Here is a 15,566-nt window from a genome sequence, read left to right as displayed (position 1 = left end):
GTAATTAGAAAATTGTAATGGTCTGGATCTCCATGAATCCTTTAAATGATGTTGTGCAATCAAGAGACAAAACATGATTTGATCGCAGATTCAACAAATAAACACAAAAAAAAAATTAAAAATAAACATGCGATTCAATAAACAAGAACCACAATGATTTATGTTATTGACTCGCCTTGAAGAGAAGAGGGATGCTCTTGGTTGCTGTGGATGCAATGCTGTGTTTTGAGGAGAAGAAATATGAGGAAGTGAGCAAGAAGATACGAGAGACATAAAAGTAAATTATGAGATCTTTAATTTTTTACATTTTACTTTTCTATTCACAATTTTGTTAGTAGAATTAAAGGTAAAATCGTAATTCATATTTACTATCAAAATTGAGAGTGCCAATCCGGTAGGGAGTATGGGGAGTGCCAATCCTATTCCTCAACTCTAAATTGGTGTGAGACCCACACATTCTTACTCCCATTCTAAGATAAAAATGGGTAAGTAAACATGAGGTTGATTCTGATTCTCAATTCTCATTCCACAACCCTGATAAGTAAACATGCAATTACTGTGTTGTATACTATTGCTAATCATAACTGAAATTTAAAGTTTTTCTAAGATGAGTTTCAAGATCGTGGGTTTCACCATAAGAACCCAAGGGGGAAACCATCCCCAACAACAACCAAAAAAAAAAAAAAAAGAAAAAGAAAAGCTTTGCATCTATAATCTTAAAATTTTGAAAAAATGGATTGGTAACTTATTTTGAGGCTTGATTTTGGGTGCGACCTACTCTGTGTCAGTAACGGGTTAATGTGGATTTGTGTTCTACTATGTGAAGAGATCGAAATGATATATTTAAGACATAATCAGTGAAATAACATATTTGATGTGGTGTAGTTTATAGCATAATTTAATATCTTAGATTTTTAACACTATTAAAAACTCAAAAATATCCCTAAGCTCTATCTTAGTCCCATATCTCTCTCTTTCTCTCATCTAATTAGGTCCACTATGGCCTACGCCGATGACTAGCGGTCAGTGCCGGCATCTAGTAAATTCTGTATTTACCAGTAAATATTATATTTACCATTAAATACTGTATTTACCGTAAAATATTATATTTACAAAAAATACCATGTTTACATGAAAAATATTGTAATTACCTAGAAGTCTGTCCATCAGAGCCAGTGGCCTTTAAATACCATATTTGCTATAAAATATTGAATTTATTAGGAAATACAGTATTTACTCAGAAATTTGACCGCCAACACAAGTGGCTGGTTAATATTGTATTTACTCATAAATACAATATTTTTTTAAAAATCCGGTCGCCGATGCCAACAACCGGTAAATATTGTATTTACCTAAAAATACCGTATTTACCTAAAAGTACTGTATTTACTCAAAAAGCTGATCATTGGGACCGGTAAGTACGGTGTTTACCTAAAAATACCATATTTACTTGAAATACCGTATTTACTTACAAACGCGAAAACTTTTCCTATCTGCATCAGAAACTAAATCACGATAAAAAAGAACAAAAATCATGATTAAAAATGGTAAATACATAACTTATTTTTTAAAAAATACCACTAAATTAAGATAACTACAAAATCAATCCCCAAACCCCCAAAACGGATAACCTTAACTTCTAAACCAAACTTTAACAACACAAAATCATCCACCCGTTGGTCGCGACCCAAACTTACTGCCAAACAACCTATCGCCCATCCCCACAACATCGCCACTGAACTTGTATAAACAATCACAAACCCAAACAAAACCAAATTGCAAAAAATGATGTCATCGTCGGATTCACAGAGATCGACAAAAAAGAATTTAAAGGATTGTATTTTGCTTCTTTTGAAAACTTAGGGTATAATTTTGAGATAATTTAAAAATAAAGGATATATTCATTATTATTAAAAATTAAGGGGTAAGTTTTAGATTTACCGAAACTGGAGGGGTCCTTTTTGAATTTTCTTCAAAAGTAAGCAGAAAACTAAAGTGGAAACTCTTCCCAGTTCCCACGTACGGCCAAAAGCGCGTGGAATCCGAATATCCCGTTCACCTTTTCCCTTAAAAGCCAGGAGCTTACGTCTTCCTCTAATCACAACCGTCGATCACCCAAATATCTCCTTCGCGAGCCGACAAAAATAGGCGCGAGAAACACCGTAACATCGCTCGCCATGTCTTGGTTCGAACATTCGAACCAAACCCGGAGCTCAGGCTCGGATCCGAACTTGAGGCGCTTTTTTCGGTATCTCATTTTAATTTAATTTAATTTTCTTTTCTTTTATTTGTATTTTTTTTCCCGTCTCTCACGTTGAAAATGCATTAATAATGTTTTAAGACACTGTTTGTTTCCAATCCCCTTTATCTTCGGCCTTCTCTCTCTTTCTCTCTGGTCTGAAAAATCATTTTTGTATTTTCTCGCACACTTTCCTCCTCTGCGCAGTGGGGTTTTTTTTTTTTTTTTTTGGAGAGAGAAGGAGAGAAAGTTTCAGCTCAGGCAAGCGTTGGAGTGAGAGAAAGCATTCTGCGTCGTCGTTTTGAAGCTCTAAAAGGAAGAACTGTATAATTTTCAAGGTAAATTATATTATATTATATAAATAATAAAATATATTATAATTTGTATATATAAATGTAAATAGAAAACCACACGCTTTGATCAATTGCCAGAAGAAACGACGCCGTAAGTTCCACGCTCCTGAAGAACCCTAAACACTCTCCGCTCAGATCACACAGTAAGCAAGCTTCTTCCCAACTGCACTTGCTTTGATTTTGCTCTTGAATTCCAGTTCGGAAGCTCGTTTTCGCTGCTTTGAGCTGATTCCTTGTAGTGTAAGGATGAGTGATTTTGGTTGCGTAAAGTTTTGAGCTTTTTTCGGGGCTTTAATTCTGGTCAAATTTAGCTTTGGAGTGTTCAATAATGGCGATTTCTCTCTTGCCTGCGAGGAATTGAGCTTGGAATGTCTGTCTTGTGGAGGATTTTAGGGTTTGGAGGTTTTTTCTTTTTGTTTTTTTTTTTCAAGCTTTAATTTTGCTTTGTAAAGCTTAATTGTAGTTTCTGAGGGGATTTTGTTCAGTTTTTCCATAGTTTCTGTGATTTTAGAGCTCACATTAGCTCTAATGTTCCAAATTTTTCTACCTTTTTGGTCAGCTTTGTAGCCTCTCATTTTCTGTTTATCCTTCGAAAGACTTTTGGAAGACCATAATTTTCCTTATCTGGGAGCGGAAAATTTAGGGAACATATAAAAATTTCTTTTTTGGGGGTTTTTTTTTTTTCCATAAAAGTTATTTGAGAGTAGAAAAGTTCGAAATTTTGAAGCTTCAATCGAGTTCTTAAATTCCGACTTTCCAATATTTTTCCCTCTTAACCTAAGTTTTCCTTGAAATTAAATGGAGAAATTCTTGGCACTTGCATGAAGTTTTGAACTTGGTCTTACAAGCCTCTTTTCTCCTTTTTTGTTTTGGTCCCCTAATTCTTGTTGCCTGATTTTATTTGTATATTTTTTCTTATTTCTAGACGTGCCCACTTGAACTTTAACATTTAAATTTAGCCATATAGGCATGCTTTTCGCATACAAATACCTGTTGCACTCTGTCTTAACTCGAACATTATACGTTGTACGATGGTTCTCCGTCATACCTTCTTTTATTTTTATATTTTTCTATGACAAGACTATAACTGCAATTTGCCACTATTTTTTGACATCTTAATTATGATTATTTAGTATTACTGCCAATCTCATTTGTCTATTAAAACATTTTTATGTAGGTGGTTTCAGACGTATGCTAAGAAAGAAATTGTTTGCCTTCTAGGAGTAAACTTGTTGTACGAGTTGCACGTTAAGCACATCAAGTTTGTAGTCAAGCATTACTGTGACTATGAAGTGGTCCAGTTCATAATGGTATTCTCTACGGGCATAAGCATTTTCAGTGAAAAGAAGTATCTGGAAACAGGGTTGTAGTTGGATATTTAATGCCTGGCAACGAAGTTGAAGAAAGGATCCGAATTCTTTATGAGCTAGAGAACTTTTCGCAGGGTCAGCATCTATCTCACGCTGTCAATGACAGCCGGCCCGTGCTTATTTATAATCAGTGGGTTGAAAACCAGAGACAGATCAGTGAACCACTGAGCTCCAATCTGAAGAACTATACTGTCCAACCATTAGGTTTGCTCTGATTTTACTTGTGGTTATAATGTTTCCTAGAGGCCTCTGTTTAGTACCATTAACTGCTTTGTACTTAACACTGTTAAATAAGAAATGGTATTTTTCTGCCTTAATCCTTGCAATGTGAAGAATTCACGCTTTCTGAAACCCCTAATTTTTTATGTTTGCAGGTTCTTTGGGAGGACATGGAAGTGAATCTTTTTGTGCATTTGATCAGAATTATGGACAATTGACTCGAAGATCTGACTTATCTGATACTCTATCCATCAAGCAAGAGCTAAACACGAATGGCTTTATGCTTGGACGGCAGAGTTTCCAGGAAAGGCAGAACAAGTTGGAGTTTTTGGCTGAGAATACAGGTCTTATTCCACATAATTTAGCACTGAGAGGTTTATCTGTCCTTAAATCTCAGCAAGAATATGCTCCAGGGGACAGTCCCACCCTGACAACTAATTCAGAAAGGTCAGAAATGACAGATGCTTCCACGGAGTTTAACTTCGTCGGTGGGCAGCAGCAACTTGTGAGGGGCCAGCAACCGGGTGTTCCACAACCTACCTCAATGCAGCAGTCTGGTTACAGTGACGTGCAGTTGTTACAGCAGCACATAATGTTCAAACAGCTGCAGGAACTTCAGAAGCAACAGCAACTACAGCAATTTGGTGATACCAGGCAACTAAGTCAGCACTCTTCAATCTCTAAGCAGGGTTCTGGAGTTCAGTATCCGACTCTCATCAATGGAACACCTGTAAATGATGCATCACAAATGTTTTTGAACAGGATGCAGCGTGGTGCATCTCCTGCTTCTCAAGGTATATCTAACAGATCTGTTTTTTTGCAAGAGCACGGTCAGACATTGCGTTCAATGCCTCTGGTTTCTCAGCAGTTTGATGCCTCATTATATGGTACTCCTGTTGCTAATGCAAGAGGTACTATGAGCCACATTCCCAATGTTCAGGGGATGCCACATGATTCTCCCAATTTGTTTAACAAGGTCGGTGGCCAAATACAGAAACCTGTAATGCAATCGATGGCGGTCAATAATCCCTTTCTAGGTGATCAATATAATTTTTCTCCCGACCAGGCTTACCTGCCCCAAGGGGCTTTTATGTCCAAAGATGGACTTCAGGGAAAAAATATGTTTGGACATGTTCCCCTTCAGGGTTTTAATGGTGGTGGTGCATTGGGTAACTCTTTACTGGGCACTTCCCTTCAAGCAAATGCTCCATTGCAGGAACTTAGTGCAAAGCAAGAACCAGCTGGCTGGCCTGGAGTTTTGCAGCAGAAAACAATGCAGCTCGCCCCTTCACAGGGTTTTGCTTCCCTTGATCCAATGGAGGAGAAAATTTTGTATAATATGGATGATGACGTTTGGAATGCTCCCTTTGGTAGGCGCAATGACGTGGTCACTGGTTTTGGCAATGCTTTGGAACAAACTGAATTGAATGCATTTCCTTCTCTTCAAAGTGGTAGCTGGAGTGCTCTTATGCAGTCTGCTGTTGCAGAAGCTTCAAGTAGCGATACTGGAATGCAAGAGGAGTGGAGTGGATTGTCATTTCAGAATACAGAGCTCTCGACTGATAATCAGACTTCAAACATCTTGGACAAGGAGAAGCAACAAAGAGGTTGGGCTGATAATAACCTGCAGAGCGACTCATCCTTGGGTTCGAAACCCTTGTCAATGCTTAACGATTCTAGTGTTAATTCTAGCTTCCCTGGTTTTCATCCAACAGGCTTTGCATTCATGACCAGGCAGAGAGAAGATCTTCACCAGGATGACTCTCATGAATCCATTCAGAAGTTGCCCAAAGACGCAAGTGAGTGGCTGGATTGTAACCCTCAACCTCCATTACCTATGGAGGGAAGTGAGCAGGTTCAACAACCAATGCACTTGGACAATTCATGGGCTTCCCAAATCAACAAGCTTGCAGAAAATAATGCACATCAGCAGAGAATTGCCTCATATCATATTGTTAGTGATCCGAGTAGCAAACCAGAAGGTGAGTATTTACATGCTGATCAACTTGTAGCGTTGCTAGTATTTTCGGCACTTATGATGATGAAAACTCTGGGTGATTGTTGGACAGGTCATGCTAGTGAAGCCATGTACAAGAAAAACGATTCCGATGGCTTTCCATGGAAGACTGGTGGTGATTCATTTTCAAGATCCACTGGAGGTTTGGCCCAAGTAGAATCTGATACGGATAGTAATCTGCTAGGCAGAGAAAATGCACAACTGTTCAACTTTGCTGCCCTTCCAGCTTCACGCATTAGTAAGGCTCATCAGGAAACAAGTCAGCAAGTTGCGGATAGTAATCAGCTTGATTACGTAACACAAGTTAAAATATCTATGAATAATGAAGAGAATGACAACACAGGAGTAAAAACGTATCAGATGAGCAACATCACGAATGTTATGCAGGACTCTTATAGAGGTGCTGAAGCATATGGGCAGCAGCAGAACTGCTCTCCACGGGACAACTTCCATAAACAAGGACATCTGGGGCAGTTCAAATTTATGGGTGATGTTTCTAACAATGCTTTTAGCTTGGACAAGGTGAATTGTAGATTCTTTTCCTCTTTGACTAGATTTATGGTGATCATAGTTGCATACCTCATTTTTTAATTCAACTTTGCTATTACAGGGGCATTTACCTAATCTTCAAGGAGATTTAAGGGCGTCAGAGGAGTCTTCTGGACGTAATCTTAATATATCTGCTACCTTTCACAGGGCAGTTGGTTCTGGTGGCTCAAATATAAATGCTCAAACAAGGTAGTTAATTCAAAACATTATCATAGAACGGAAATGTTGCTATCATAATAACTGCAAAGCACACTAAAGAGCATGTCACTGCTTTCCTGGACAAGCCTTGGTTTAATCATGTGCTTATAATTTGTGTGCCTTTTTTTATAAAATAATAATAATAAAAAAAAAGCTTTGTCTTCCTGTTTTCAATTTTCCTTCTCATAATATATTTGTTTCACTTTTATTTTTTAGTATGAAATCTCTGACCAACTTAACCATGGCAGTCATGATATGCTTGAGCTTCTTCCCAAGGCTGACCAATCAAAGGAAAATACCACTGTGTCCCATTTTGGCTCCACCAACTTTAGTCCGCTGCACGAGGTGGCTGAGGCAGGAAATGTGCGGGCACCCATTGCCCAAATGTACAATCAATCATCTGTTTCTCAAGGTTTTGCTTTGAGGTTGTTTCCTCCATCTCAACAGCTAGTCAATTCAAACGCATTCATCTCTCAGGGTTTGCCACAAACTGCAAGTAACCTCAATTTAAGGCAAGGACATTCTAATCTAGGCGAGAAAAATCAGACCCAGTTAACTCCATCATTTCAGTCGTTGCCGGCTTCAAATGAATTGTCTCCAAGAGAGAGCTGGGGTAATAAGTTTAGCACTTCAGAACGCTCAAACATGTCCTCATCTATGTACGTACATCAAAGCTCTAATGCAGCAATTCCTTCCAATCCTCCACTTACCAGGAATCTACTTCAAATGCGGCCCATGTCAAATGGACCTGTGTCTTGCTCATCTCCTCAGGGATCATTGCATGGTACGGCTAGTAGATATCCATCTTTTAACATCGATCCATCTCAAGATACTTCCCAACAGATACGTGCCAACCTTTGTGGTCAACAATTTCCAGGTTTTGAGGCTATTACAACCCCTCAGCCACCTGACAGCATGCTACAACAGAGTGGGTTTTCGGCATGGCCACCGAGTTTATGGACAAGTACGCAGCATTATCTCTCTAGCATGGAACCTTCTAAGGTTCCCCCTGTGGAACTTTCAAGAAATAGTGTGGAGAGCACTTCATTGACTCAACAGGAGCTAAATGACCAAGATTCTCAGAAAGCTGGATATGAGCCATCAGATCTGGGCAGATTACATCAGAGTCATTACCATTCCCCAACAGTCTCTGAAAGAAGTTATGAATCCTTTGACCATTCCATGAAGCAATCATATGGTTCCCGTCAAAACTACTCCCTGCTGCACCAAGTTCAGGCAATGAAGAATGCAGAGACTGACCAAAGTACGGGGGTTCTAAATATACGGCAGGTCAGTGCTATAGTGGGACAGCAGTCGGCGTATGAACCTAATTCAACATCAAGGAACTACAAGGACGATGGACTAAATTCTGCTTTACATCTTAGGTCATCGTCATCTGGAGATAATAAAATGCCAAGCTTCCTCCCCGAAGCGAGAGAAGATCTGAGGGTAAAAGCTTCATCACAACCTGCTCTCCAAGAGATGCCTACTCAAGAAGTGGCTGCATTTCGTCAGAATGATATTAGTAATCAACCTAGTGGCAGTAATGTGGTATCTGAGCACGTAGAAAATCCTCTAGCTAGTCTAAATATGGTACCATCCTGGTTTAAGCAGTATGGAACTTTAAGAAATGGACAGATACCTCCACTATATGAAGGAAAGCTTGCAGGGAGTGCAGGAGTACAGTCCTCAATTTCGAAGCCTTCTCAGAATTTTGATATTCATTCTTCTGTGGAGCAACTGGATGTTGCTGATGCCAGTCAGAGTAGCCGGGTTTTGCCAAGCACAGCTGCTGCCGTTGTTGCAAGTGAACCCTTTTCAGCTTCTTACCTGCTCTCTTCAGATGTCATTGGCCAAAGTGCGGCTACCGTGAGACCAAAGAAACGTAAAACTATGACATCTGAACGTTTACCGTGGCACCAAGAAGTAACTGAAGGCTTCAAGAGATTTCAGGATATGAGGTATTTCCAGTGGTGCCCACTATTCACTTTTGCGTTTAATTTGTCATTAGATAATAATGTTCCTTTTCTCATCTTTTTTTTCTTTTTCAAATGTTTTTCCCCACAGCATTGCAGAACAAGAATGGGCACAAGCCTCATACAGGTTGATTGAGAAGGTGGGATCCTAGTTAATTGAGCCATGCAACCCACTCATTCTTCTTCATGTAGAAACTGAGGTCCAGAAAAGGTTAAAACTTCTCATCTTTGTTGTCAGGTGGAAGATGTTGTTGAAATGATTGAGGACAGACCACCATTGCTTCGAACAAAGAGAAGGCTTGTCTTGACAACACAGCTCATGCAGCAACTGCTTTGCCCCGCACCAGCACCTCTTTTAAGAGCAAATGCTGCTTCTCACTATGACTGTGTGGTATGCTATGTTGCCAGATTATCACTGGGAGATGCATGCAGCCTCGCTCATGGCCAAAGAAATGATTTGTGCAAGCCACTAATCAGTGGTAACATGTATGTGTTGTTGAACATTTTTTTTTTCCAAATGAGTGCTAGAGAGTTGAGTTTGACTTTTAATGTTGAAATGCTGCATAGTTTGTAGTCGAAGATAATGTGTTTTAAGCTTGAGGTTTACGCTATGGAACATAAATTTGTCTGTAAAATTTGTTTCAGGCTTTCGGAGGAGCTCAAAGTTTCAAAGAGCGCTGAAGCTGAACATTTTTCAAAAGCTGTTGAAGATTTCACCAGGAGATCAAAGAAAATAGAAAATGACTTGTTAAGGTATGAAATAATTTTGACATTCTTGTCAACCTCAGTTATCATATACCGTAGGGTTAAGTGCTAGATGTTAATTCAACAACTCTGAACCCTTAGTTGGAAATTGGAATAAGGCTTAGTTAAGTTGTTTGTCCAAAACAAACAAACAAACAAAAATTAATAACACACAATAACAAGAGAGAGTGGGGGAGAGAAGAATTAGAGGAAGTTCTGGATTGATCATGTGCACTATTAACGCTTGAAGTCCCCTACTTATCATGTCCACCAGGAAATGTCGCTGTTAAGCTATGGAATTAAAATTTTCATCAGTGCATCCTCCCCTAAAAATTCTATCATTCAGAATATTTCTGAACAAGCTGTATCTGGCAGCAAGCAAATATTCAAAACCCTTTTAACTTTAGGACATTCTTTTAAAACATTCAATTTGGCGATGCAGATTAGACAAGGCAGCATCAATTTTAGACTTGAGACTGGAATGCCAGGAGTTGGAAAAGGTTTCTGTCATCAACCGCTTTGCCAAGTTCCATATCAGAGCAGGGGATGCCTCCGGAACTGCATCTTTCTCTGGTACAGCTGCACCGAGAGTGCTCCCCCAGAGATACATCACTGGACTGCCGATGCCCAGCAATGTGCCAGAGGGGGTACAATGTCTTTCACTGTGATTATCAATTGATTGATCTCCTTCTCAATTGAATCTTCTTACGATCTATATATTCCATCGGCATCTCAATGATTTCTTTTCGTTGATAAACATTCTGGCATCAAAGAAAGAAGAGGATTGAAAAATGGAATGCAAGGAAAATACGGCCCCAAGTGACGAGACTGCTAGTTCATTTTTGAACAAGGCCAATTGTTGTCATTTTTGAGAAAGTACATATTGTTTCTTGTATATTTTGATGAAATTCCAAGGAGGATAGGTAGTACCCAAAGTAATATTTTCAAATAGCAAGAGGATCCTTGGTATGAATGTCTCTCCAGTTTCCAACGTCTAATTTAGTATACCTAATTTAGATAGGTACATATAATAGCTGTGGTGGTGTTGTTTCTATCTCTTTTGTCCTGTACTTTTTGCCCTCTTTTCAGGTGTATTTCGCATGGATTTTGGAGGACAGAGGAGTTGGCGTCTTGAAGGTCAAGCAATAGTCAAGCCACCAAATATGTAAATAGGTACATTTGGTTGTAATTTTATAGTGCTTGTTTCTGCCAAACTAATTCCACCAGGTTCTTTTATTGAAGAGACAAGCATTGGGGTTTAGAAGGTTCTCAAATTTTGCATTTCCTTAATAATTTATTCTCCTTTGTCACGTGTACTAGTTTTAGTTTTGGCTTCAGGTTTGTTGGGGAGCAAAAAATCTATAAAAAGGTTATAGAAGCTTCTATGACAACTTTATATTTATACACTTAATTTAATCTTTTTGAAGAGTACAAGGGTTCAGACAAATGATTCTGTGTCCCTCAAACGTCACAAAAGGGTGTGCATGCATGATGTGGTAAATGACAAGAAAAGGGCTTTTATTGGTTGATGACAAAGCATGTATTTTATTGTCTGAAAGGATATTCAGTACTTTTGATAGTCTTAGCCACTCTTGCTTAAAAATAAAAATAAAAAGTTGACTGCAAAGCAGCACTGACACATCAGAGAAAGTTTGTGATCCTCTTTAATAATAAATTTGGTGTCCACTCTGTCAGTATCAGTATCTGATCCATTCATGATTGGGAAAGTGATGTGAGAGAGAGTAGAGAAAATCTTTTCTGAACCGGTAGAAGAATAAAGAACAATGAAACAAAGAAACATTCCCAAATCTTTTACATAAAAAAATGACAGCTCTTGTGGGGTTGTGCATACGAGGAAGCTTTAATTGGTTGACACCAGACAGCGTGTCTTTCTAAACAGAATAGCTGACAACATTGCTGGGTGTTTTTATTTCCACACAATACTGATTCTCTTCCATCATCACCATTGTGGGGCTGTACTAGTTTGCCACCATTCAAAATGGGGCCCAGCTCGTCCTGGTCACTCCATGGATACTCATGCTTCGGTGGACTTTGATTTTATTATATCTTTTTTTGAGGGGTTTAAGGAAATACAGTTCGGTGGTCCTAAATGAAATATTCATTATTTGTTTCTACATGGGTGGCTTTTCTTGTCAAATTGAAACCATAAAGAAAAGGTAACATCAATACTCAACGCTTTTGCCATGCCTATCAAATGATAAGATGTGGGTTCTTTTGGTTGGGAACAAAGATATTGAACAATAAAGAACCTCTAGCAAGTCAAACAGGGAAAAAAGTAAACATGACAGGATATATTTTCCGAAGTGCAGGAGAACATGCAAAGTTACTATTCTTCCACAATTTGCTTGGAATTTGGCTTGGCTTAACGTGAGAAGATTGTTTCTTTTGTTTTCAAGGGCAATCAAATTCACTCAAAACCTTTAAACTATACTACTAATTGTAACGAGTAAAAATCTAAAAATCATACCTCTCAACAGCAGTCACTGCAAATGCACAAATTCGTTATACTCAAAAGAAAATGGTAATAATGTGAAGAGGGAAATGAATGCACTCGTCTCTCTTCTCAATGGCATCATCTGTCAAATATATATATATATATATATATATATATATATATATCACCTTCCATATGTGGGTTGGCAGCTATCATGTCTACCTGAACAACAGGCTGAGTCGGAAATTGATTTCTACCGGCACACTCTTTTCTGCATCAGTTCGTGTTACTAAAATCTTGGAGGATTCTATCAAGAAAAATTGAACTAAGAATGTCGATTTTGCAAACCCTAAGCGAACTTCATAGTCGACTTAATCAAAAAGGTAGGACTGTAACTTTAGCTTTTGCGCTACAAGATATAAACGAATTGACCTATTCATCTGGGGACAAATAAACGCTTTCTTCACACAATTACCACCAAGACCATTCATGATTCATGCTACCTATGGATAATTGTTATGATCTTTTTTATCGTGGTTTTGATGTCGATTATCGCATGCACAAACACTTGTAAAAATCAACGTACTTACAAATCCATGATAGAGCGATGTGATAGATCATCAGAACATTGGCACCACATTGTGATTGCATCAGGATAACAGTTCCGAGAAACTTTTATAGGACAGGAAATTTAGGCCGTGGGGCAACACAAAAGTTTCAACCAAAAGAGAGCGAAATGGAAACACACCAAAATTATCACAGGAGATTTACATACATACAAGATGGGGAAACTTTTTCTTTCAAGGTGCTGTTGCTCTTTTCTTGGTGATAAATAATCATTTCAAAGCTATACAAACCTGTGTGGTCTAATCGTCGTAGTGAACAATCAAAGACATGCAAAACTGTCCATGGAATTCTCTTTTTCTGCATCGGCAGGACTTCTCTTCCCGATTAAAACTGCTGAAAATCTCATCTCGCTCCTTCTAATCGAGAAAGGAAATTAAGGGGCTATTTAAAGAAATGCCACATTTATTTTTGTTATTGTTATTTTTTTTTTTTTTTATCAAAGCCTTAGATTTATTTGTGCCTTGAAAAAATAATATTTTTAGAGAACAACGTCATACCACGATATTTCTATACCAAATAATATTGGTAATAGTCACCAGTAGCCGCCTTTATCCTATCAAGATACTTAGAGGTTTCCCGCCATGATACTAAAAATTTCGTCAACCGCTATTGGTGGGTATCCTACCATGATACTTGGAGGTATTACATCGTACTGCTAGAAGTTCAAGCAATCGGCGATCGTCTGTATACTATCATGGTACTTAGAGGTATTCCGTCGTAATTTCAAAAATTTCAGTGACCGACGATAACTGGAAGTGACCTCCGTATCCTACCAAGATACTTAAGGTATCTTGTCGCATACAAAAAACTCTAATAAACAATGGTAGCTAGCGATGATAGCAAGGTATCCTATCGTGATACTCTGAGCATCGATCTCTACGCTCCTCAAGTTGTAAAATTCCTATGCACTCGGATCTTTTCAGATTCGTTTGGTACGAGAATTTAAATCAGGGTGATTCTAATCATGATTTTAGAATCAGAACCATGATTCATGATTTTAAGTTCAACTCATGATTCAGAATCAGATGTTTGAATCACCTTGAATCAAGAGGAGGGGTGGTTTTAGAATCATAATTTGAGCTAGTTTAAAACATCATCACATCAGATTCCGAATCATGATTTAAAATTATGATTTAGAATCACTGTAAATAAACACTGATTCTGAACTAGGATCCAGAATCTTGATTCTGGATCCATCTACCAAACGCACCCGAAGGGTGGGGTTTGTGGCGACGGCGGGAAGAAAAAGAAAGAAAATAAGGAAATAGTTTATAAGGAAAAATATAAAAAGAAAGAGAAAGAAAAACTCTATTTATGTTTAAAATATGCCAAAAAAAACACATGGAAAATTTCTCTCTCAATCTCTCTCTCTCTCTATATATATATATATATATATATATGTTCATTAGCATAGCATATTTTACAAGATCAGAGTGGCTGGCATAAGTCGAGTTCGCCCTCAGGTTATGCTAGTTAACTGGCATTTTCACGTGAAAGTGGTATATATGAATAAATAGATATAGAGCCAAACTAACACTGCGTTGAGAGCTTGAAAAGTGGTACCAACCTAATAGATATAGATGCCCAATTCTACCAGCCTGTATCCTGTCCAATATGAAAACGATTAAAAACGGGAGAGAAACGGCGTTTGGCACAATTAAAGATAAAAAACGGAAATGAAAATGATTTTTTAGTTTAGTGTAAAATGTGAGAGAAATGAAAAAAATACTTTTAGTCGTTTTTCATTTTTTGTTTCCATTTTCTCCTCTCTCGAGCAGAGAGAGACATTAATAGATTTTTTTATACTGAAAATAATCTCTTGATAAAACTACCAAACGCATTTTCAAAAATGATTTCTATTTGAGATTGAAAACGCTTTCATTTTCATTTTCATACAGAAAACAAAATCAATTTAGAACGAGATCCAAATGCACCTCATATGTTCACAATATGAATTTTAGTTGCGTTAATATAAATAGAGATGTGAGAAAAATGAAAATGAAATTAGAACGATAAGGGAAAAGCATATAGGATTGGTGACTTACTCGTAGCTAGACGAAACTTTTGGTCACTCTCTTCCTCCGATCTCACAAAGAAAGATAACTACGATCGGCCAAAATGTTTTTGACTACACATACAACTTCCTACCCCACACATACACACACAGACATATATTCAGCAAAAGTCACTAATTATGGCCATGTGAAACCTCTCACGGTGATCTCTCACAAGCTAGCCAACATGGCTTCAAGGTCACTTTTGTCTTTTGACTACACATACAACTTCAACCGCGGGAGAATCAAGAGTGCTATGGATATGATAAGAGCTACATGAGATCTCGTACAAATTTATTCACATCATGCCTCGAATTTTTTTTTTTTTTTTTTTTTTTTTTTTGAGTTGGAGTTTCAAGTGGAATGGAATGGAAAGATACAACTCTTTTGTTTAGTGAAAAATCTTAATAAATACTCTTTAAAAGTGTATGAGACTTAATTTGTACCATTTATTATTGATTAATACTATTTATAAAAAACTATATTAAAAAAATAATACTAATTAAGAGTAAGGGTAAAAATCTAAACTCGTGTACTTTTAAGAGTAAGTTCAACAATTTTTTCTTGTTTTTTTTCCTCTTGTTTCTTTCTTTTAGGACTTAAAATTTAAAGAAGGAAGATTTTATAGTACGCCTAGTCAAGTTTTTTCTAACTGCTAGATATGCATATTTTTTGACTTTTACGCAATTTTATGCAGATCTGACAGACAAAAAACTTAACCTACTGATATGTTAGCATACCAGAGAAGGCCTCTTTAAAGAATTG

At 37.7% G+C, this 15,566-nt stretch overlaps 1 protein-coding gene across 4 annotated transcripts; it reads left to right on the top strand.

The window, feature by feature from the left end:
* Positions 1-2,479: 2,479 nt before the first annotated feature.
* Positions 2,480-10,663, top strand: LOC21403884. Of its 4 annotated transcripts, XM_024161153.1 has the most exons (12): positions 2,480-2,577; positions 2,671-2,735; positions 3,770-4,166; positions 4,337-5,788; positions 5,897-6,163; positions 6,251-6,720; positions 6,809-6,936; positions 7,194-8,906; positions 9,013-9,061; positions 9,160-9,407; positions 9,567-9,674; positions 10,108-10,663. In XM_024161153.1, exons 3-12 carry the CDS (start codon positions 3,974-3,976, stop codon positions 10,331-10,333), a joined length of 4,854 nt encoding a protein of 1,617 aa, XP_024016921.1. In that variant the 5' UTR covers positions 2,480-2,577; positions 2,671-2,735; positions 3,770-3,973; the 3' UTR covers positions 10,334-10,663. The 4 variants fall into 4 exon arrangements, with proteins under 4 accessions (XP_024016921.1, XP_024016918.1, XP_024016920.1 ...); XM_024161150.1 differs by having other exon boundaries at positions 4,337-6,163; XM_024161152.1 differs by lacking the exon at positions 2,671-2,735 and having other exon boundaries at positions 4,337-6,163.
* Positions 10,664-15,566: the final 4,903 nt, after the last annotated feature.

Source organism: Morus notabilis, unplaced genomic scaffold, assembly GCF_000414095.1.
Source record: "Morus notabilis unplaced genomic scaffold, ASM41409v2 Scaffold241, whole genome shotgun sequence".
NCBI classification, from domain to species: domain Eukaryota; kingdom Viridiplantae; phylum Streptophyta; class Magnoliopsida; order Rosales; family Moraceae; genus Morus; species Morus notabilis.
This window is presented reverse-complemented; position numbering and strand designations above follow the sequence as displayed.